This window comes from Trachinotus anak, unplaced genomic scaffold, assembly GCF_046630095.1.
Source record: "Trachinotus anak isolate AG129_WGS33_773 ecotype Australia unplaced genomic scaffold, CSIRO_AGI_Tana_v1 ptg000004l, whole genome shotgun sequence".
Classification (NCBI taxonomy): Eukaryota; Metazoa; Chordata; class Actinopteri; order Carangiformes; family Carangidae; genus Trachinotus; species Trachinotus anak.
Genome location: NW_027273855.1, coordinates 25,949,957 through 25,975,010, shown reverse-complemented (window position 1 = coordinate 25,975,010; position 25,054 = coordinate 25,949,957). Strand labels below are relative to the sequence as shown.

The following is a 25,054-nucleotide window of genomic DNA, read 5'->3' as shown; positions in this document are numbered from 1 at the left end:
TCCCAGTAATGTCGTCTCTCTCTGGATGAATGCAGTCATGCAGAATGGTCTTAGTGCTTCTTAAAGATGAAAGCATATTTGTGGTTAGTGATGTGAGAGATGTGACAGTTTCCAGTAATGACTAATGACTTGTAACTAATCCCACATAAAAAAGACCATAAACACAACAGCTGGTTGAAAACGACCCCAACAACAAGAGCAGCAAAGATAGAAGTGACATACAGCATGTGGTCAGACTTTCCATCAGGGCTTGTAATTGAAAACAATAGACGTACAGCCCAATGTCAGCTTACAGTCAGCAGAGGAAAAATCTGGCTCAGTTTTGGAGTTTGCCACCGTGACTCATGGGGCAGATGTGTTATTAACATGTGCAGAGAAGGAGGAGAAATCTGTGGCATGAGAAAAGTCAGGGAACAAATGTCCATAAAAAGTACAGTGCACGACTATAAATATGTGCTTTCTTGGTGTATGTGTATCTTCAGTAGAGGCTTTTGTCTGCCTGCAGTCCCAGACCTTGAAAGGGAAGTAACCCACTGCCTAATTTAAGAGCAGAACATTTGCTGATATTGCTGGATAATCCTGGCATCTTTTACTGACTACACATTCTCACTTTCTTGTGTGTCTCTCAGCAAGCGGAGGAAATGTTTTTGTGTATATTAAATGGGAAATGGAGGAGAGCAAAGTTGACTGTCCCAGAGCATTTTGTAGGTCAATGATCTTTTCTTTTGTCTTTTAATCCTTTTTTTTAGACTTTCTAGACCAAGCCATTACATGTCTCAGCCATGTCTTTGCCAAATATTGCTGTTTACGAGACTGACAAGTGAACTGTACTCTGAGCACCCGGAGGGTTAAAGCAGTATAGCAACATGTGTCAGCATCAGTCCATTTGGATAACTGTGACCATGTGGACAGGCTGAAAATAAGCAGAGAATGTATCGTCTTCCACTGTTTACCTGAACTGTTTGGACTTATTAACAACTGTTTGTATTATGGGTTTCCTCTGAGGAGGAGCTCTGTGCCTGCAGGTATCCAGCACAAAAGGATTGTTCTACAACTCGCTGATCTCTTACTCATTGTCCACTTTTAATATCAATCCATCTTCACAGTCCGTCTCTGTGGATATTTACTGTTGAGTTTACCTAATGACTTCATTGTGAAAATTCCTACAGGTTGAGTCTCACTGAGGGTATATGGCTGTATTAAGACCAACCTTAGCCCTGAATGAAAAAAAAAAACATTTGAATGAAACTTGTGGGGGTGGCAATGCAGGGATCTACAGCAAAAAAAAGAAAAAAGACAGGGTCATCTGCAAAAATAAAACGAATGTGGTTCAATGTGATTATTTATCTGTGCTACGGTCTATGAAAGAGTGACCCTTTGTAGCTGTTGGAGACCGTGGAGGCCAAACTGAAGTGCATTGGTCTGATCGAGGGTGCATTTCTGCTGGCTTCCCAAGCTGTGCCTGCCCTTACTGTTGCGTCGCAAAGCGTGGCATCCTACCAACCTTGACAACATGCAACTTTTTTTCACAAAAACTTGAGGTTTTAAGGCCCGTGGTTGTACTGTTAGCTGTTGAAGTGAGCTGAAACGCAATACTTAGATTTAAAAGTGTAATCCTCTGGCTTTACGTAGGTGTTGTTTGTTGCCATATGATTGTCAATTGAAGGAGCCTTCAAAATGGGATCTAGTTGCACGGCTGTGATGCCAGCAGTCTTCAAATGCAACCTCTGAAGGATGCAGCCCCTGAGCTAGGACACAGCTTTTTTAATTTGATTCATTCTTCTTTCTCGTCAGAACTTGGTGCCTACATTACATAGAAAGCTACTCAACCCCTGATAGTTCAGGCTGAAATTTGCATGTGTTGTGGCAGCTAATGTAGCCAAACCCAGATTTTTTTTTAAATTTCAAACTTGTAGTCTTCAGACCCAACTAAGAGACATCACAGTTTATCATTTATATCACTACATGTTCTGTAGAGAAAAACACTTTTCACTTACTGTTATTCACTGTTGCAGAACTCATCAGAACCCCCCCTCACCCCCCCCCCCCCCTCCCCCCCCAAAAAAAACAAACTACAAAATAGAAAAGGGCATGGATGGCTGTCCTGAATGTCCCCAGTTTGAGTCCAGCTGGAGACACTTGTTGCCATTCTCTGTCTCCCTAGCAGCCGACACAAACAACACACAACACACGAATCAGAGAAGACAAATTCATTCATTAGTATAAGAAAAATGCCATCTGAGGTTGGAAACAGTAATGAAATGAATCCGATCCAAATGAATTATGTTGCATGTTCTTGTTGCATCCTCCATGTTTCTTACTAACCAATGCGTGCAGCATTGGTTAGTAAGAAACATGCTGACTTTTCAGAGGATTTTAAGACATCATTTCAATTACTTCAGGTATCATAACTTCACAACTTAGAGACACTAAAAACACCATTTGAGGAGTAAAAAGTAGCTGCTGTAGCTTTACTCTACCTACATACACATTGTGCTGGTACATGCACTGACAGTAATAAAAAGATTAGTTTCATTAGTGCTTCTTTGTCCTCTCACACATAGTGGAAGTGGTACAGCGGCCCACCCAGAGTGGCACTGCTGCCTTACATGGACACACACTTGAGGCTCTAAGTTTAACACCTCATTCATCAACGCTCAGGCAGCCACAACACACATGGCAACATGCACACACTCTGCGGCTGCGAAGGAGATTGAACCTGGAAAACAAAAGGCAGTATCAGAATGGAGAGTTTGGATGTCAGAGAGGGGGAGGGAAAAGGAGATGTAAACGGATAAGGATGGAGAGGTGAGGAAAGGAGGATGGAAGGAAGCGAGAGATACTGGAATATATGAGCCATGTGTCTTGAGCCTGGATGTAACCCCGGGGAAATTCAGCAGCGCAGCAGAGTTACTTTGCTGTTTTGATTTGATGAATATTCATGATCAGGCAGAGGGGGAGCGAGGGGAGCCTGGTTCATGGCAGCATTTTGACGTGTTGCTGCTGCAGCTTGCGTGAATGGGTGTTGCAGAGAAAGAGGGTCTCGCCTGTGTAGCCGAAGCTTGATGCAGCTTATTATTCCTCTGTGCCAGAGGCCTCCATTGTTGTCCAGAAAATTTTAAAATCACATTAATAAGCCACACTGTTGCACTGGGTGATGTGTTCTTTTATTACGATGAACACTGGCACTGCAGTGAGTCAGTCCCACGTACAGTATATAAGTCTCCTTCTGTCCATTTTTGCCACTCATCCAGGACTGGGTCCCTGTGGCAGGAGGCTAAAGAGGTACCCTAGCTACCCTACTCTGGCCAGATGGAATATACATAATCCCTTCAGCATGTTGTGGGTGTGCCCTGGCATCCTCTCTCTGTGGATGCCAAAATACCTCCATAAGAAACATCATCAGTAGATGCACCAACACATGGAAAGCTTCATCTTCAGACTCCAAGATGCTTCATGTCATTTGGGGCAGGAGCTCACACCCAACCTGGAGTGAGCAATCCTCCATTCGTGCTGACTCTGGTTGCTTCACTGCTTCACACTTCACTGCTTCAGTAGACACTGGGTGTCACGGCCTAATGAAGTCAGCAGAACCCCATCATCCACAAAGTGAAGCGGGGCGCTAAACTGAATACTGATAAGCCAAATGTGTTAGCATTTGTGTTAGCCCGGTTCCAGACTGCCCACATCTTAGATTAGTTCAGCAAGTCAAACAGATCTTGTGTGTGTCGTGGCCACTGTTTCCCCCAAGTAGAGAAAAAGTTCAACAATCAGAAATTCATATTTGGGATTAGAATAAGGAAGTCAGAATGTCCTGAGAGATGGACTTACATTTGTCAGTTTTGGCTGTTGACGATAGGAAAAATATAGAACAACACAACCTTTTCCTTTAAATTTATGAATTTGTTCATTTTGTGTTCTGCTTTAGAAGTGTGTGTTTGTGTACTGTTTTCTCTTCTTTCTCTTTTCACTGCATTAACAATCATAAATATTGATGTCCCCCCCCCCCCCCCTCCCCCTCGTTCTCTTCCTTAGTCTCTCTCTCCCTCACACATCTTGGCAGTAATATATTCCTCACGTGGCAGTGCATTAATAGAAAATTTGATGCTGTCAATTTCTCTCCTTTTTTTTTTTTTACTACTTTTCCTTCCAATTTCCTCCATCCCTCAACTTCTTTTGTTCCTTCCCCTCCTCCCCATCTACTCATCTTTTTCTCTCCTCTTTTACCCCATTTCCTTGCCCCTCTTCTTTCTATTCTTCCACCCTGAATTCCTTCCTCACTGCCTCCTGCTTTTCTTCCCTCCCTCCTCCAGTTTATTTCTGTACCTCTTGTCCTCTTCTCTCCTTCTCTCCCACCTCTCCATATTTCCCATCTACCCCCTGCTTTATTTACCCTCTGTTTAAAACAAGCTTTGTTTACATTGAGCAGTGAGGCAGGAAATGGAGTGACTCTCACACTGAAGATCAGGGTTTGCATCATGTCACCTACTGTTAATGGTGGTTTCTCTAAACTGTGAGGATTATCTTTCTGTGACCTTCATCAATTCATCAATTGCACCGTTGCACTAACAATATACTGTATAAATTAGAAGTACAAATGAAGAAAATAACTGAGGCTGGCACAGTTGTATAATGAAATGGCATAAAATGAAAGGGATACTGTGTAGAGGTCACATTGAAAGAAGTCACATGACTGTAAATAGAAGGCCAAGTATCTTAATGGATTCTAGGGATATTTTTGCATTATTATTGCTTGTCAGACCAAGGCTGTTGCTACTATATATGTATATATATATACACATAATATCTCTGGATTCTTGGGGTTTTGGTGTAGTTTATTATATTTCTTTTCAAAAAATCCAGCTTGAATATGTGAGAACTGAATCAATCATTTCAATTTGTTCAAATTCAGCCCAGATAGCAACACTCACATTTCCAGGGAGTCCTGGTTTAATTGTTACTACATGTGCTGATGTTTCACACTACAACATTATGACTTCCTTCTTCCAGGTGGCTGTGAGCCTCCCTGCCTTCACTCTTGGCCAGAGATGGAGTTCCCTGACGACTTCCTGTTGGCCGAGCTGGGCCACCTGCAGCTCTACAACGACTCACTCTTCCAGAACAACTTCACCGGTGCCTACAACGAGACCGATGCCTTACTGCCGACGGGGGTGAAGGTCACCATCGTGGTCGTGTACATGATCGTCTGCGTCATCGGCCTGGTGGGAAACTTCCTGGTCATGTATGTCATCATAAGGTAAGACAAACAAACACATGTAGAGTTTTTAGTTCTGGTGTAGCGATGTTGCATTTTCAGCCGTTCCTCTAAATCAAAAGCTTTACAGTCAGGGATGATGGTATAACGACTGTTGCCTCAGCGATCCAAACTGACATGACAAAATATTTAAATACATCTATAAATAAACCAGCCTAAACATATAAAAAGGTTATTAAATCTTTCCAGCTGTGAGATATTGTATTCAAGTCACAGCTCAGTGTCACTACAGCTGCACTGTGCCTGTCAGAGGTTGAGTCACCTCCGGCGCAGTCTGTCGATGATGATGCTGAATTATTAGTCCATAAATCAATTCACTGATTAAAAGAAAATTAGTCAGTGTTAATCTTGACAGTCATTTAAATCATTTGTCATGTAAAGTCAACCTGATCTCATGCGATTTATCAGGTAAATTCACGCCTTTGTATGTATCTTTTCACTGTATCCTGAATATCTTTGCACTGGAAACATCTGATGTGCAACTGTCTTTATTTTTGAGATTTTTAAACCAGCGCTTCTCTGCATGCTGCTTTCAGAATGGACAGACAGGGAAGCTGAAGAAAAACATTACTTCTTAACAGATTTTGATGTTTCTTTCTAATCTTTGCCTTTTTCTGGGGATTATTGAGTATTTTTTATGTCATCAGGCTTCTAAAAGGTTTGAACTATCATCCAACCCCACATGCAACCAGTGATGAGTTGCTGCAGCTACATGAAATGAATGTAATAAAAATGATGATAAAGTGAAGCAACAGAGAACATCAGGCTCCTTCAAACTATTTTTTCCAACATCGACTTCTCAAGGTGATCTTTCAAAGCACTCAGGCTGCTCTCAGCATGCAGCTTCATGTGTTTACGTGTGTGTGTGTGTGTGTGTGTGTGTGTGTGCACATGCCAGCTTGCGTAGATATTTTTATAGAGAGCCTGGCAGCTAACTGTCTGGTCGTGTGTGTCATGTGTGCCACTGAGTGTGTGTGCGTGCGTGCACACAGTACTCCCCGTTGGATTTGATTGAAACAAGTGTTGGTGTTGTGTGAGTTTGTGTATGTGTGCAGTCATGGGTTGGCCTGGTGGGCAGCTGCTGTCTGCTCATGTATGTCACGTTAAACCAGGAGACTGTGTATGAGTTTGTGTGTGTGTGTGTGTGTGTGTGTGTGGGTGGGTGTGTTGACTTTGTTATTGTCGGGATACTTTGCAGTACTTTTGCTCTGTATTAAAGTTGAGTGTTTGTTTGCTCTAGACAGATGTCAGACTGTATCAAGCAGGCCGTGTAACACATGACTGACAGCTCCGTGCTTGCCCCTGATTTTCAGGCTGAGAAAACATGGTGGTTCGGGGAAGTGCTCTCAAATTTCTTCCTATACTGTCCTCCAAAATCAGTTTCTGAATAAGCCCATAAACTTCTTGCTGTGACAGAATCCTCCAACACTCTTTGTCAAATACTTCCCAAGTCTGGTGTTTAAATGATGGTGGTGGAGAGTGTGTTGTTTCAAAATCTCTGGGCTGGAATCCAACTGACATCAGGTGATCCACCTTTAATGTTTGCTTCTGAAAACTGACCACTGACAGCCTTACAACATGGCCTTACATCATGTCACTCCGCCAATCTTAACCATCACTGATGGCACTGTCGTTACCATCACTTCAATTATTTCAATTCTCCCAATAAACCTGAGCGAAATAACGTAATGTACAAAATAAATCTTAACAAAAATAAATATCATCTTACATTAGTACATCTGATTCCCTCCTGTTACATCATTGGTCCTCCTCATGTTTATAAACACACAGGGACCGCCCACAGGTGAGATAGAACAGTGCAGTACAGGTGAAAGGCGACCTTCCAGAATTTCGTTCACTGTAGAAACCATTTTTTCAGCTGAAAAGGCTCCAACAAAGACAGAAATGAGACCACCATCCATCAAGTGTTTACCAGCTCCATCAGTGACATTCGTGCACTCGTCTGACTTTACTGAGATGGACCTTTACAAGCTGCTAAAGGGCTCTAGCTTGACTCGGAACTGGCTTCTTCTCGATGTCTAAGTAACTTGATGCTAAATAATGTTGCATATCTGTTTTCATTACTGACCGGCTACAGTATCATGAAAACGTTTGCTACCTTGCTGTTGCCGATATGAATGTGTTGCAGATGGCAGATGTTGCTATTGCTAGCTGGCTAACTATTTGCATTGTGTTGGAGCACATGATGACAGTGCTAGTTGTGCTTCGTAACACCTGACTGACTGAGAACATCAAGGGGTGGCCAAGGAAGCCTTTGTCTGAGAGGCTGGTGGTCTAGTGCGACATCTAGTGGCAGTGAAGGTCACGTACAGAACCTATAACTCCTCACCCATCCAAATCCAGATTTAGAAAGTTGCTCCCGAGCTTCTTTCACTCTGAAACATAGCAGGTGATGTTTCACACTAAAAAAAACTGAGCTTGTGAGATTTGTAAGCTTGTAAGTTCTATAAAGATAGTCTGTTTTTCTTAGACAGTTTATAGGATTTTAATTGACCCACTGTGGGTTCAGCCACAGCTGCACATTTTCCTTTCAATTACCTCTTCTGAGATCAAGTATACTTCTATTTTGCTCTCAGATTCCCATATGGCACAGCAGATTGAACAGCCAAGAAGTAGCAGCATGATATTAATTCTGTTCATTTGCTTCCTCCTGCATGATCGGAAGTTTGATATGAAATACTGCAAAGCACTAGATGGGTGATTTGAGTCAGTGAAAGTTTCTGCAGAAATGCCATTAAAAGTAGTTTGCAGTGACAGTTTCACTCCAGATGTGTGTTACCGTAATAATTATTCATAGTCCTGAGACATGTGGTTGCACAGAACTAAGAATACTGATATGAAACTTATTAAACTTTACTCAGAGTCCTCTGCACAGTTTCCTGTAACATTATTAAATGTTCAAGTTAGACAGGAGCTTATGTTGATGATGCTGCACTGGAGACATGAAGTGGAAAGGGAATGATGACATGTTGGAAATTTTAGCTTGTGCTGTGTGTGTGTGTGTGTGTGTGTGTGTTACCCCCCACTGCCTCTTTTATAGATAATTACAATCCTTGTTACACTTATTCTCACTCTGACATGCATCATGTAGTTGTGTAGAGATGAGTCATAGACACACACACACACACACACACACACACACACACACACACGCATGAAACATGCACACAGACACACACACAGGTGTTGAATCACTGCTGTAGCCTTGTCGCCCTCTTGCTCAGCAATGCCAGCTCTCAGCCGTTGTCCTCAGTAAAGATGGCCGCCCCCGACAACTTGCCCTCATCAAGGGTGTCAGGAGGCAGCGGCCCCCGTCATTTAACCATGTCAGGTTGGATGAAAGGGCTGATTGCACAAGATGGCCGACCACAACACTTGCCATCACCAAATGAGGCAGAGCAGAGTGCAGGTCTGCGCTCTCGTTAGCCCTTAATCTCCAGGCAAAAGGCTCCACGGTGAGTTTTTCTGATCGTCTTTTATTCACACAGCTCCAGAGGTTTACTGAGTCTTACAACAAGCATAATGAAAAGAAGCCAGAGAATGGGATAACATGTTACATGTTTGAATGCCCACAAGTGGGTAATCAGGAGGTCAACTGAGCAAAATGAAAGATCTTATGGTAGGTAGAGGAGTGAGGTGTGCAGGTGTTTAATTAAATTTTTTTATAAATGTAAGTCACTTCAAGTAGGACTTTTTGTACATGAGTACACTTTTAGACTTTTTACACACATCACACAAACATAGTTTGTGGCAAGTTAGAGATGCAACCTACAAAACTCCTCATCACCTTCTCCTCATGTCCTGTTACAGAGGCCGCTACATCACACAGCCCTCAGCCAGTGTTTACTGGGATTTTGAATTGTGGTAAATGTAGCATGCAAATAATACAGGGAACAAGGAGACTGTCCTGTAAAAACAGGTCCTCTGTGCAGCAGGTTATTGTGACCCAAAGTGATGTTTTGTTGCTAGGCGACATCTAATGGTCGGAGTAATTATGACAGGAGCAAAAGGAAAAATGCGATGACATAGTTTATAGAGCGACAAAGTCGTTGGGGTGGATGGATGAATATGACCCAGGAGAGTCGTGTTCGATTCCCATGTGAAAGTAGCAGTTTATGTTGTTTCTATTATCCGTGACCATTCCACAAAGTTAATCACATTCTTATTATTGTAACCATGACAACAAAGATTGTGTACTGTTGAGGAATCTGAAAATCTGAATTCAGATCATAGCTGTAAAATCAAATCTTAAATCAGAGTGTGTGTTTTTACACCACCATACAAGATATGCATGTGCGCTATCACTGCACAAGTAAATGACACTGGTTGTTCGAGACTCCTTAAAGAGCTGGAAAGCTGTAAAGAATAATCTCAGACTGAGTGTAGGTCACAGCATCAGCTGAGTGCTTTGAATTTAAAGATGTCCAATTATCCCAAAGCCTTAAAGAATGTGGCCCAATGTGATTCAGCTTGAGCTGGTATTAGGATGATGGATTGTGTGTAATTACCTGGGATAGAGTTATATTTTATCCAAGCGAGACGTAGCAGGTTCAGGATCCAAATGCCTCGTGGGCCGCCTGATCAACTCACTTATTCATGACGAGAGGCTGCGGAGAGAGAATGAAAATAAGAAAAAAGAAAAATGTAAATGAAGACTGTTCCAACTCTGCACCAGATGTGACATTTTGATGCAGTTTTTAAGAAATACTCACAGCTCAGAAAAGTCTGAGGCGTTCTTTAGTAGAAGATGGGAAGTGGTGACATTTAACCTACACACACACAGACACACACACACATACTTTACTACTACTGTGTTGAACATAAAAGGCAAAACTGTAAAACTGCACCAGTTGTCTTCTGCGCAGAGACAGTAGAAAATGTTGCAGCAGCATCTGTGACATCACTCACAGCTGTTTGGGTTGAACGCTGTTTATCGTCACCATATTTGTCGGTTACTGAAGTCATAAAATCTTCATTTGACCTGCATGGTGAAGATGAGGAGGGTCAATCAGAGGTCCTCTGATAGGGAGAGACCCACTGATCATGCAAGTGTACCTCCCCTTGAGCATTTCTTCATAATAGAACTATAATGTGAACCATTATACTTCCCTTCTGTGTAGATTACATGCTCAGACATTAAAGGGGAACTTCACAGACTGTTACATATTAAAGTCTGATTACCAGTCTGAGCGCCATTGCACATGTAAAAAAAAAAAAAAAGAAAAAAGAAGTGAGCTTACCAAACCTCTGTTGCTCTTTCCTCAAGTTGAGTTGCATCATGGGTAATGCAGGTTGCATGTAAAAGGCTCTAAATGTAACTGTCCATTGTGAGTCTGACAGTGTTAAATCTGAGGCCACATTCCAGAGACACCTTGAACCTGATGCAGGATGGTCCAGCTACACTGACACTATTCCATCCTTCAGAGTGCTTGGGTATCGCTCAGCTGCCATTTTTATTAATTTATTTATTTTTAAATCTTCAGAAAATGACAGAGCAGTGGGTGTAAGATGCTCACTCAGTCTTTATCCAAACAATGATCATAGAACAGGATCCTGCCACCAAATAGCTCAGCATCCAAAATATCAGATATGCACATGATCATTCTGTATCTGTGTCCAGTTTGTGAGAATAATTATGACAAATTCTTGAAGACTTGTGTATTTTTTTTTCACACACTGTGGACATTGGTTACATGACAAACTGAAGTTAAAACTGACTGAATCAGTGCAGATAATAAAGACAGATGATGTGGAGAGTCATACTTATTGTTTACGATCGTGACTCTGATGATGATGCTGATGATTATTCTCTGTGTGAGAGCTGCTGTAGCTCAGTCACTGCTAAGTCCATGTAGTCACTCTTTGAGCCAGATGGAAAGATGTGGCATTCAACACAAACGCACGCTTGTTGTGTCATTACTGTAAAATGTCAAACTCATGGCTGCATCAGATGGAGGTGAGGTGGAGAGAGACAGAGGCCTGCGTTGTGAACCAGCAGCAGAAAGAGACGAGGACACGGGAACTCCGGGATTTGTCCAGTGGGTGAGATCACTTGGTCATTTAGAGGCAGAGGCATGAAAATGCTGTCGTCTGAACTCTGTTGTGTCTTAAAGGAGAGAATGAAACTGCAACTTGTGGATTTGAATGACTTTATTTGCAAAGAAACCTTTGCAAAAAAGTTTTGTTCAAATTTTGTTCTTGATGAAGCAGCAGTTAATTATCATGAAAATGCCAGAGTTAAGGACAGATGGAAAGCAGCAGTGGCACACAGTGGCTGTCCATCCGCCGCCTCCTCGTAAACAGAAAGCATATCCGTTAAAAGGCGCACTGCAAACGCCATCAAGCAGCTTTAATTGAGGTTGTGTGTCTGACGGGAACCTTCTCTTTTTTTTCCCACATGTGCTTTATTAGCACTTTTCCTGACAGCGCTGCGAGCTCGGTGTGTTCTCAGTTCTCAGCGCTGTCAGAAGAGAGCGGAGGGAAAGAGTTTTAACTCTGGGCAGCAGAGCACCGCAGTGCAGGCGTGTTGTCAGCTCACAGCAACAACAAGAGCCACGAGCAGGGATTCCTGTGAGCATCTGCTGAGTGCTACAGGCTACAAAAGCAAGAAGGTGGGCCACAGGGAGGGAGAAGCATCACGCTGAAATCAGCACCAAGCAGCCGGCAGAGAGAGAGGAGAGGATGGCAGCGCTGTTCAGTTTTTTTTTGTGAGGGAAAAAGTGGTGCCTAGAGGGATTTTTGTAAAGGAAAAGGATTTCTGTTTCCATAACAACAGACTAATCTACACTGTACATTTTAGGACATAATCATCCCTCAGCATCTCCTCTGAGGCATCAAAGTAACAAGTTCCTTAAAGCAAAAAGATAAAAATAAATGAATAAAAATAATAAACCATTGGGAACAAACAGGCTTGAGGAAGCATCATGTGAATCTTCCACATCTCAGATGAAGCTGTTTCCTGCTGGTAAGAACAGAGTGAGAGAACAAACTTGCCTCCATGTTCAAAACTAAGGCCACATCCAGGATCCTACGTTTTTGTTTTAAAATGGCGTTTTAAAATTAAAATGATCTCTGTCCAGACAAGCGTTTTAGCTCAACAAACCAAGAGACACCAAGGTCAGTAAAATGATGATGAAACTGTCCAGGTTGCAAATGTCTAGTTATTTGATTAAGTCAATAGATATGCAACCAAGTCAGCCAGGGAGAATTTCACTGAGAAACATCCAATCATAGAGTTTAAAGGTCTGAAGTGCAGCTTAAACAACTATTCAACTAACTGATAAGTTGCTCCACAGAAAATGAACCAGGAACTATTTTGATAATTGATTAAATGTTTAAGTTGTTTTTCAAAAATAATGAAAAAATGCCAAAAGATTCTCTGGTTCCATCTTCTCAGAGGATCTGATGATTTTTTTTTGCCTTATTTCACTGTAAACTGAAAATACGGGGGTTTCAGTCCTAAAACAAAACAGGACATTTATATATAGTATCACCTGGGAGGTATTTGTAAAACTATTGCATTTACTTTCTCTTGATATTTCATTGATTATTTTATAAGCTAAACAATTAATCAGTTAAATAAACAGAACTGAAATTAAAAAAATTACGGGCAGATTATTTAGTTACCTGTGGCACAGTGTGGAAGCAGTCTCTGGTCCTCTAGCCTACTTCCTCTCCAGCGCAATGGCTGCTGGGAAACAGGATTTCTTAGAATAAATGCTGAAGTTCTGTAGCCATAGCATAAACCTTTAAATTATCCCATTTTTCTGTATAGTTACATCCACATACTATAATTCTGCTCCTCACAGTTTAGATCCATTTCTAACCATCATTGAATGAAATAATGAAGTTTGCAGAATTGTCCAAAAACACTGTTTGTATATATTTCTGAACCACTTTGTGTGTCTGCTTTTCAATGTAAAACCACGCACTTCAAGTTGTTAAAAACGGCTTTCCACTTTGACATAGACATTGACAGCACTTTTCAAACATATGCCTGTTTAATTTTGTGTTATCTAGTGTTAAAATATGAGGTTGCCTCTAAAGCACAGCTCTGGAGGAGTGTTTTGACGTGGATCTCATGCAATTAAAAGTGACAAGTAAAAGTGTCCGACGATGACAGCGCACTGAATGCCTGATTTTTGAGTGCGGCCTCTCCAGCTGTTCAAAAAAAATGACACATGAAGATGTTTTCTACATTTTTCTGAGAGCTTTAATTTAGTGGGAGTGATGACAGAATTCATATCAGTGGGACACTGGGCGTCTTAAAGGGACGTGTTTCATATGTGCCATTACTGCGTCATGTAAAAGCACCTTCATATGAACAAACCGAGATGTAAGACAAGAAAACAAGCCACAACAGAAAAAGCTCCTTGATCTGACTTGGCCAGGATCTCCACTCTGGCAAAGCAATGGTTAAGGAGTGAGGAAAGGATGCAGGAGAAGGGAAAGAGGAGGGATGAAGCAGGGACTTCACAGAGAAGGGCAACAGATTGAGAGGAGAGCTGTCAAGGAAATCTTTACTGTCTCTGGGGGGCAGCGCAGACACACCTGAGCCAGCTGAGTGCTGCACACTGATTGGCTCAGTGATCAAAACAAAAGCTGGATCCTGCTGTTTTTTTTTTTTTGAAACCCCAGATGGAAAAATGTATTAGAAAGTATGAATCTGACATGAAGGAAGTGTTTATTTTCTGTGTGTTCCCTGCACACATAAACTGTGTTAGGAAACTATAGTGAGGGAAAGGAAGGGAAGACACTATTTCTTCTTTTCTTTGCTTATTTTTATAAAATGTATATAAAAACATTAAATATTAATTTATGTTGATATATTGTTTGGTTAAGTAATGCCTGTGTTTTTCTGTGCTCTATGGTGGGAAAAAAAGCCATTAAACATGATCTCCACCTTTGTTCCCTGAAACATGAAACCGCAATTTTAATTCCAAGGCGTCGGGTCTGTTTGTTTCAGTTTGTGTCAGCTTTGACCATCTGCTGTGCAGCAGATCTGCCATTTGAGTTGCGGTTTTGGAGCCTCTAATTAGGTTGTGACCGGACTCTCAGATGCTGAGAGTTGCCCAGTTATCTGGATCTCTGCTGGTAAACAGGCTGTAGCCGGTCTCTGAGCTGATGGACAGTTCTTCTTGCTTATTTATTCTGAAGAGAAATCAACTCTGAGTGTGTGTGTGTGTTTGTATGTACGCAGGTGTAGGTTGAACTCAGGGGTGTTATTCTGAGTTTTTTTTTATTTTTTTTTTTTAGAGAAAACAGAAAGAGGCACAGAGAGAAGGAGAGACAAATAAAGGGCAGAGAGAAAAAGAGGGGGGAGTATCCAAAGCCACATTATCTGATGTCCTCTCATTTATCATCTCCTCTATAGTTCATTTTACTAATCAGAATGCATGTGTATGTGTGTGTGTGAGAGGGTGTGTGTGTGTGTGTGTGTGTGTGTGTAATCTAAATTCATTGACAGCCATTATCATCCTCCTGATGAAATCTGTTTATTCATTAGTCTGTTCCTTCATCCATCGCACACATTTATCTGCAGCTGCATGATTTTGACAAAATTTGGGGAATAATGCATCAAGGCACAAACTGATGACTGATCCACCAACCAGTGTGTGTGCACATGTGTTAAGCAGAAGTCTGACATCAGTCTCATCGCTGCGGTTTAAGTGCAAAGCTGAACTCTGGGTGTGGTTAGCTTAGCTTAGCATCACACCTGAAAGCAAGGGGGGGAGCTAGCTTAGCCTTGTCCCTACACCTACCAACACCTTTGTGTACTTGCAGATGTGGAAAGTATAACATTGATGTAACTCCACACCCTCAGGTTTCTCTCATTTTCAACCTTTTTATTAGATTCAGCTGATGCTGACTCCAGTGACATCACTTGAGGACATTAATCAAATTTTGCACAGCTCCCTGTGGAGCCTCAAACGCATTTATACAACAGGTTTCACATACACAACAGTGCTTTCTCATATGTGCAACGCTGGTGAAGGAGTATGGATCAGTTACCATCATAACATACCATTGCCTCTTTAATATCCAAATAATTTTTTGTATCACCTATCAGCTGAGCTGCAGGCCATCCCACAGTCTGAGTCATAGTAGTCACCTGTTCACCATACAAGGCTCAGTGGTAAACAGTAGACCGACAAAGGCTGCTGTGTTCTCTGCTACCATTTAGCTGAAGAAGTGGGGCTTCACGTCTCTATTACACCTTGATGGTAACTGCTGGTGAGCGGTTGAAAGGCCGGCTGGTGAGGGAGCAAAAGTGTTTTAGAGAGAGAGACATACAAAAAAAGAAAGGGAGCCGCTGTCGTGCTGTTGGGGTCATCTCATTGTGGATCCCTGACCGAGAGTGAACCAGCAGAGAAGAGAGTCCTAGACCCTGTGACCTGGATACTTTGCAGATGGATTGATGATGATGTGTGTGTTTGTATGAGTGTGTGTGTGTGTGTGTGTGTGTGTGTGTGTGTGTTTTCATCTGTTTCTTCACACTGAGTGGAACTGAGCTGAAAATAATTTATTAGCATGAAAAAGCTTTCAACACAGCAGTTAATATAATGATCTTATCAAAACCGAAACGGGGAAATGACTGTTTCCTCTTGTTTGTTTGTAGCTTGTGGTGCTGGTGGTGGTGTGTGGTGTTTCTGGTTGTACCTGTTGTTGTGTGCTAGTCAGTCTGTGTGTGTGTGTGTGTGTGTGTGTGTGTGTGTATGTGTGTGTGTGTGTGTGTGCCACAGGGTAATGACTGTGTCTTCCTCCTTCCTAATGACCACGGTGAATTATGAGCCCATTTACTCTGCACTGCAAATGAATCTCTCGTACTGAGAACAGAGGGTGTCTGCATGTGCGTGGGTATCTGTGTGTGTAACAGACACCAATTATAGCTGGTTGTCACATGACTTCTCTGCCTCTATGACACAGATGCACCCTCTCATTTGCATATTTTCAGGACATGCTCTTTATGTCCTTCCTGTAGCTCCACTCTCTGTCTTGCTTACTTTCTGCCTTTCTCCCATTGCCTCTCTTTTGTTATTCATTTTCAAAGTGTGGAACAATATGGTGTATTACTGACCTACACTTTTACGCTTTACTGATATTGTGAAGGATTGTGTAAAATGAAAAACATATGCCACAGCTTATATTATAAGCCTGAATAAAACTGAAACTTTTTTTAAGGATCAATTTGCGGAAGACACTTGTTTTCTGTCTTAGCCAAAGTCAAATTTGAAGATTAAAGGGGTAATCCAGTGATTTGTTATGTCACCACTTGGGTCAAACTCCAAAAATGCTGTATCCTACATTTACCACCATACAACTTAGTAGTGTCTTTCAATAGACCTAGTTTCATTAGTTTTATTTGTGTCTCTCTGTCTCCATTGTTCATGCTAAGCTAGACTACGCTGTTACCATTTCACAATGATCAAACTGATATAAATTTTCTTATCTAGACACGTGCAAGACAGAAATTTAGTTTATTAAATTTTCAGATATTGCTATCGTGGTTGAGCATATTTATGGATATATCACATCAGAAATCATAAAAAAGGAACCAATCTGAAGTTTATACAGTAGGTGGGATTCAAAATATGTGAAAAAAACATCTTTGTTGACAATGTTGACACAGCTGTACAGGTTTTTGTAAGTCTGCTTACAGGACTAGCAACTAGTAAACTTGTGTACCGTATTTCTTAAAGGGGCTGTTTGCAACTCTTCTCTGCTGCAAGATGTAGTTTCTCGTGGGTGGTGGTGATGGTTGCTTGCCAAGAGCTTCAGCCATCATTGCTTTTACAAGACAAGAGTTTATCATGCATCCTCTTAGCAGCAGTACTTCTACAGGGCAGACCTGGTGCTTCTGTGACTCGGTATCGGAAAGTGACGAGACATGGCTCGCTGGTTAGCGTGCTAGCTTCAGTAGAGGAAATTAGTGATAGAAATAGAAGCAAGACAAGAGTTGACATTGGCGTTGCTTTCCACTACTGCAGACAACTCTTCATGGGTAAAGGAGTGAAGTTTGATGCTGAACTCGCAACATTTCTTGTTGACTGGTAAGTAAACAGCTATTAATGCTAATGTTGGCTATGTAGCAATAGCCTACAAATGGCTCCTTTAATCATCCTAAAAATCCCAAAGTTAGCTGATCGTGGCAACTGTTAGGCAGCTCAATCTGATTATGAATTATATTTTAATAGGTTGTAACAATTATAGAGGGGTTTACTACAATTTTCCAGAAATTTGCTTTTGCAACATTCATATGATCATAGGTGAAGTAGACACTTTGAAACATTTAAAAACCTGAAAAGGAGTCAGAAATGGGGCGAACCTCTTCACTGAAGAGGTAAGTATACTGTAACAGAAGGTGTTAAAGTAATACAGGAATCATTTATCGATCAGAGAAGTCTATTGAAATAAATAGGCATACTATAGTACTCAATGGCACATCCTTTCCGGTGTTGTTTCAGAAAGAACTCAAGCTCACCAACTCAGCTCTTATAAAAGTGATACCTGATAGTCGTCCTCTTCACTAACTGAATGTGGTATCAGAGGCTTTTTGCAACCACAACGTGACATTAAGGCCTTGGGGCTTTTGAAAAGGTTCAGGGGAAAAAGTGAAAATGCACAATCTTTTCTCAAAGCTCTCGATGTTTAGCTCTGAAAACTGCAAGGTCGTGTTGTGTTACAATATTTTGCAGTCTCAAGGTGACATGTGAAAGAGCAGGTGTGAAAGCTTCACTCACTCAGTCAAAAGAGTCTGGGTGAGTTGATCGCAGCGTGCTTTTAGGAGACTGGCAACATTGTTTTGAGAAGGACAATGGCTCCGTCTTTTATTGTCTTTCTTGTATTTCACAGATGCTTCGGATACTACTGCAGCATGACTAAGCACCCTGGAGAGTTAGTTTACTGCAGTCTATTTAGGAAGATGTAATAGAGACATATGTGAAGGCAGTAAGCTGCTCTCACATGGATTTCATGATTCAGTCTTATTTTCTGGATCCACTGGCTTGGTTGGTCACTGTTAAAGGTGCTCGCCTCACGTCAGTGTATGTACTGGATCTTTTTGTTCATGTGGTAGTTTGAAACAAATAATATAGCTGATCCTGTTTTTCTCAGTGTGCTGGAACAAAAGACAAGACTGACTGTAAAAACCAAGCACCATGGGTAGTATGTACAGCAGGTTATTGTGACCCATAGTTACATTTTGTGATTATTATTGCAACCATGACGACAAAGATGCCGTCTAATATTGGAGAAGTGCTTATTTTAACTCATATCACCATCTTTTCCTGAACCTAACCAAGTTGTGCCCAAACCAACCTGTGCCCAAGACATGACCATTAGGTAAGGTACACTGCTCTCGGTTCAGTCTGCGCGTTTATTATTATAACTATGACAACCATGTTCCGGTACGCCCGTTGCTGTCGGGGCGATATTATTAAAAAACTACCTGTATGGTTGTTCAGGTTGGAGGACTGGTTGCAAAAGAAAGCAGACAAAACACAGTTAAGAAAAAAGATGTATAAAGCTTTGTTTCATCAACATTAACTTGATGTATAGTTTAGCTCTTACTCTCCATCAAAATAGTTATCACAAAAGTTTATACCCTTTATATTTATTCTGCATTCATATACATTTAAATCAATATATCGTACTTTCCAACAAAAGAACAAAACAAAAATTTTACCCTCAGTGTTTTCAAAGCAATGCACTAAAAGTTTAGTTTGCTTGATGGACACCTGAAACTTCATTATGATAATGTTGTATTTCCATCTTCACTACTTTACTGCATTGTCTTTGAATGATGAGTTTTGATATGTTGCTTGAAATGCAAAACCCAGGAAAAATAAAATGTCCAGCGAAAACAAACACATGGTAATAGCATCAACATTTTAATCAGCTTCATTCTTCTCTCATCTGGAGTGTGAATACAATGTTCAGGGAGATCTTAGTAAGAAAATCATCTCTTATCTATAAAAGTGAAGTGGACACAAATAGGGTTTTGAAAAGTGAGGGCAGCATATGACTCCCTCCCTGTCAGAAGCTGTCAGGGGAAATAACAACCTTTCATGGTAGAAATGAAACAACCCATTTTGTTTTTCACCTGTTGGTGATCCGCAGTGTTTTTGGTTGTTGTTTGGAGGGAGTCTCTGCAGACATTTAAGGCCTCACACAATTTGCCTGCAGTCCCACTCCGGAGGCGCGCACAGACCACAACACTGCTCGTTCAACTGTCCTCAACGTTAAACTTTTTATAGAGACCGATTATGTTCCGTCACTCATGCTCCTACTGTTTCTCTCCTGCGTGGTGTGAAGTCAGCCTGAGGCTGAAGTCTGTTCCCCTCAAGGGAAACGTCAGGAGGCATTTCCTCAGAAGTTTTCTGGAGGGCGATGATGTGATTAAACATGAGACACATGACTCTACTCATTCATGTGTCAGATGCTCTTCCTGGTGCCATTAGACAGAGAAACTGAGGAATAATAAACTCTGTGTCCCATGGGTCATTTTTGTCAAACTTCTATCTGTATTCTCCTGAAAGCAGCAGACACTTAATGGCTGCCCCTTATATCCTTGACTGTCACCAGATGATTAAAGATTCCAAAGTGAGACTGACTTTGACCAAACAAAACACCACCTAATGAGTAATGAAGGTGAGAGACAATCTGTCAGCATCTGTGCTGTCATTAAGAAAACGTTAACGTTAAAGTGATAGTCTGCCAAATATCTTCTGGATGGTTTGGTGTAAAACTCTGCTCAGATGTAGGTGTCTTTCCTCTTCCTGGTGATGTGTGAGTACCTCTGGGGGACCTGCTGGGTTTTTAAGGTCATTTCACTGACTGAGGCACTTTTCTCTCCCATTGAACATGTTTTTGTTTTTTTTGGCCAGGAGCAGGTGGTGGTGATTGTAATTTTCCAAGAGCTTCAGCCATTGTTGTATTTACCAGACAAACTAACTTCAGTAGAAAAAAAAAAGAAACAAATTAAGAGTTAACATTACCGTTGCTTTCCATTGCTCTTGATGCTGAACTCGTAACATTTCTTTTAGAATAGTGTCAATGCAAACAGCTGTCAATGCTAACATTAGCTTTGCAGCAATGGCAAAAACTTACATATAGCTCCTTTAATGAGGATTAAACCATCACTCTGACATGAGTGAGAAGCCAGGTACAGTAACAGTATTCAGTATCTGTGTTCATCTCGTTTTTCCTGTTTTGACTCCTTTCTCCTTTGGCTTCTGTTCTGCTTGCCCGTGATATTCCAGTTTGATTGTGGACATATCGTCTAAAATCAAGCAAACTGATTGACTTGAAAGCAAAGTCATTGGCATAAATGGTCCAAACCGTTCACTTTATATAGTTTGTTCTTATAATTACATTACTATATGTCCTTTCCCTCTCCCTGCTCTCTCCAACACATCTTTCGTTAAAAAAAAAAAAAAAAAAAATAGGATGATTTGCCAAAACTGGCAAAATCTCATTTGCTTTTTCTTACTTGATTCTATTCCCAGCTCTCTCTCTCTGCCTCTCCTCTCTCACCATATGTTGCTCTCTGTCTCTGGCTGGTTTAACAGTGTAATGTAATCATACTGGGGTCATTATCTAAATCTGTGTTGAAGTGGATTTTAACAAACCATTTTTTTCGGCAGTGGATTTTATTTAAGTGGTTCCACACAGCCAATAAGAGGTCAAATTTTACACCAGGATTTTCTCTTTTACTCGGTTCCATAACAAGTGTCACATCTTGTTAAAGTTTAGTCCAACATGGTTCTGTGTGCTGCTGAAACTGCAGGATGTAGTTTTACCACATTAATACCAAAAGTTATAAATATCTGAAAGACTTCTCTGCAAATCCTAGGAGTTTGAAGGTCACAGATATGTACAGACAGGTGTCAATTAAAAGGAGAAAAACCGAATGAAGAAACAGAAGGTGTACAGATGCCTCCAGCCACACAAGGGGTCATTGAATGATTTGAAAATGATGACGATCATCAGTCACCAGCTCGCAACTCAAATGAACACCTGTGGGAGATTTTAAGACGTGTCAGTGTTGTCTCCCACCATCATGAAGACGAGGAATATGAATGGTGTTCATCCCTCCAGCAGAACGACACTGAATGAATGAGACTTTGAGAATCTAAGATGAGAATGATTCAAGTTGAGCTCTAAGGTTCAATATTGACCTCATTGACAGCAGCTTGTCAAATGAATAAATTAAAATCTTAACAAAAAGATTCTGAGCCTCAACCACATGTCGAGGATGGTATTTCTCATATGTTGAGGCTCATGGTCCAAGATGAATACACATTATCTTGTCTTTTCTGTACGTTTTCCATGATAAAATGGTGACAAGTGAATCAATGAGACTTCAACTTGTTGTGAGTTGGCAGATTTAATTTGTAACACTGTTCTTTTGTGTGCGATATTTCTTTAATGAACAGAAATATGAATGCAACATTTTTGCTTTTGTTCCCATTTTTTAATGAGTTGAACTAAAAGATCTATCTTTTTCTATAAAAACAAAAGGTGTCTTTTCCTCTCTAATGTGTTAGTGAGCTTTTCTCCTTTATTAAGATCATCCATCCACCTGACAGGTGTGGCATTATCATGACGATTACTCAGCATGATCGCTGCACAGGTGCGCCTTGGGCTGGTCACAATAAAAGGCCATTCTAAAATGTACAGTTTTATTTTGAAAAAATACATTTATTAGGCATTTTTTGGGGGTGTCAGAGTTGGTCAGGTTGTTGCTTGTTGGACCGTCTGATTGTTGGAGCTCTGTATGACTTTGCCATTTAAGCACATGTGTGCTCAGTTAAAACATTATTAAAAATTCTTCATAATATTTAATTGAAGGGTGTTTGCAATGGCTCTGGTTAAATATAAAATCTTTTATTAAAGTCTGACTGATCTAAATTTTTATTTTGAGTATAGAGAACTGCCTTTGTAAAGCTATATTTGAGAATAAAGGCATAAACGGGCTATCTGTATCTGAAGATAATCAAAAGAGTTGCCATAAATAGTTTTCAGATGTTAATCTTTCTAGCACAAACTTTTGCTTAGCTGCAGTGCTTTAAACATTTAGACACTCGGTCTGCCTTTTATTCAGTCTAAACACATTTATTTGGTTTTCTCTGTGCAAATCTGAGACAGAATGAGGCTACAGACAAAACACGAAACAATATATGCTCGGAACTTTACAAAAATACAGCTCTCTAACACAACAACATATATAAAAGTTACACATATTGTGCTTATATACAAAAACATGAATATACTATCACATAATTCATACTGTTTTCTCTCATGTTGGGTATTGTGCACTTGGCTTTTTTCTCTCTGTGTTAAGACCTGATCAGATGGAGGGTAGAGGAGAGTGAAGGGAAGCAGGGGAAGCCTTTCTTTCTTTTTGTTTCTCGACTCCTCATTATGCATTTTTATGCTTTGATCTTCATCGTCATCTTCATTTCCCATCTCTGCATTTCTCTCTCTCCTCTCATTTGTTCTCTCTTCCATCTTTTCTTTTGCAGCTAATGAGTGCTATATGAACTTTATGTATCCATACAGGAGGACTCTGTGTGTAGGACAAAACAAGGACTTTCTCTAAATCTGTGTTGACATTTGAACTTCATTACATAGTTTATATATTTATGAACATTAAGAAACATTAAGATCTAGGACATTTATTTGTTGGTTAAGGATGCACCAGATGGTGACTTCCCTGAGATACAACTGAAAGAGCTAGAAACAATGACTAGTACTGTTCTTCATGCAAAGTGCACCCAGTCCATCTCCAACTGTGAAGACGCTTCTCTGGTGCTCCGATAACTTGGAGACATTCGTCAACTTGCCAACTTGATGTTCTTGGATTTCACACTTTGTCTTCTCATATTCAGATCTCTGACAGCAGGCTTTTTTTTTGGTTTTTCATAAAAGAGAAGATAAGAGAATGTAATGTGAAGGCGAATTGGAAGGATCTCAAATCTCTAAGATTTTCATTTAATAATACATATCATAGTGTATTACACTGGATATTGCATCACTACACTTTTTTAACTTATTTTGTACAAATTTTAAAATATTCTCATTTTTGTTGTCAGATGTAATACCATTACCTTGACAGCGTATCATATAAATGATATCAAGTATTATTATTTAATTTTTATGCCTGGCAACAAAGGTCAAAGGTCAAGGTCATGGTGACCTCACAAAACATAGTCTGTGAGCATTGGAAACATACAACCACAAGGTGGTAATTCTAATTATTATTATTATTAAATTGTTCTATTCTATTCCTGTTCATGTTATCTCATCCAATAAATTTAAAGTCTCTTCTATGGCCGAGAAAGATAACAGGATGGTGACTGAGCTGAGATACTCACAACAGTAAGGTTAAGAAGTAAACTTGAGATTGACAACATCAAATCTAGAATCCTGTGTCAGCCACTGCCAGTTACAAGCTAACAAACAACATAAACAAATAAAAGAAGCTAACTAAACGTTCTGATACGTCCACTAGTCACATGTTTGGTTCACAACAGACTCCTCATCTGAATCAGCATCTGACTGAGGCTGAGTCTCAGTGATGTTTCCTCCTCTAACCTTCTTCATACTCTGTCCATTTTTTTTCTTCACTTTTTATGTGGGAATACTATAATATATAATATTATAATATATATTAACATATATAATATTAACCACAGTAGAGTATTTTTACATAGTTTAAAACATGTGTGGAGAGGAACTTAAATAATAGCATCTCTAAATAATGAGGGACCTATAAATTTGTTAGTTGTGCCAATATCTACATAATGCCTTGCAGTGCGTTGCAGTTCCAAACATGTTGGATTGTTTTTGGTTATTGTCACTGAAAAAAGTCCTCTTTGAGGAGATGAATTAATTGGTCTCAGAACAGATGGATTAGTGAGATGATGGCAGCGTTTGGCCAGAAACATCTGGCGTATATGACGGAGCATGTGGTTGGACAGTGATGTATTATTTCTTCACACTGGCATTAGATTGGAGTCAAATGTGAGGGAACACACACACACACACACAGTCTTGGTGGGGTTAACAGGGTGTGCAGTCATCCCTGCTCTGGACCTCTGTGAGCTATTTTCCCTTAATGAGGGCCTCATATGGAGAAACAGAACCAGACCATTTACCATCATCACGACTAATTTCTGCTCTTCCCAGCCAGAATGTGGCACCACTTGATCCCCCCACCCCTGATCACACTGTTTACTGGCAGGCCTCTGGACTTTCTCTTGATTTTATTTTTTTTTAACAATGGAGGGCTCAGCTGATTTTTGACCAGGGAGTGCTTCATTTGCATTACAGTAAGGAGCTGTGTGGGATTTGATGGTGAATGAAAGGACGGGTGAATGTTGGAATTTGGTGGTGATTTATACAGTTTCTTTGAGCAGGGCTGGTTGCAGCTGACGCCATCTCACAGCTGAAACTTTTGAGGTGGGAGGGTCAGCAAAAGAAAAGCCACATGAAGTGCTCACATGGCCTGATACTAAAAATACCTACTTTGAATAAGAGCATTCAGTCGCCTACAGAAAACTATCAAGTCTGAAATAACATGTTACCAGCAATAATTATGAAGACCATGTTGATCTGGATCGTTTGACCCGATCACATTTGTCATCAGCCGATGAAGCTCGCTCTGTTGCCATGAAACTGTAGAAATTTGGAAGTTACATGAGCACTTTTAGGATGAGAACATGGCAATTGAGGGAACTCAATCTGCTAGTTTTT

The 25,054-nt window shown here is 40.6% G+C and overlaps 1 protein-coding gene across 1 annotated transcript in view; it reads left to right on the top strand.

The window, feature by feature from the left end:
• Positions 1-25,054, top strand: part of oprl1 (opiate receptor-like 1) — a 79,290-nt gene that overhangs the window by 3,485 nt on the left and 50,751 nt on the right. Inside the window, exon 2 of the mRNA XM_071477491.1 lies at positions 5,011-5,257. Coding sequence (XP_071333592.1) covers positions 5,049-5,257 — 209 coding nt within the window. The 5' untranslated portion in view covers positions 5,011-5,048. The remainder of the gene's footprint in view (positions 1-5,010; positions 5,258-25,054) is intronic.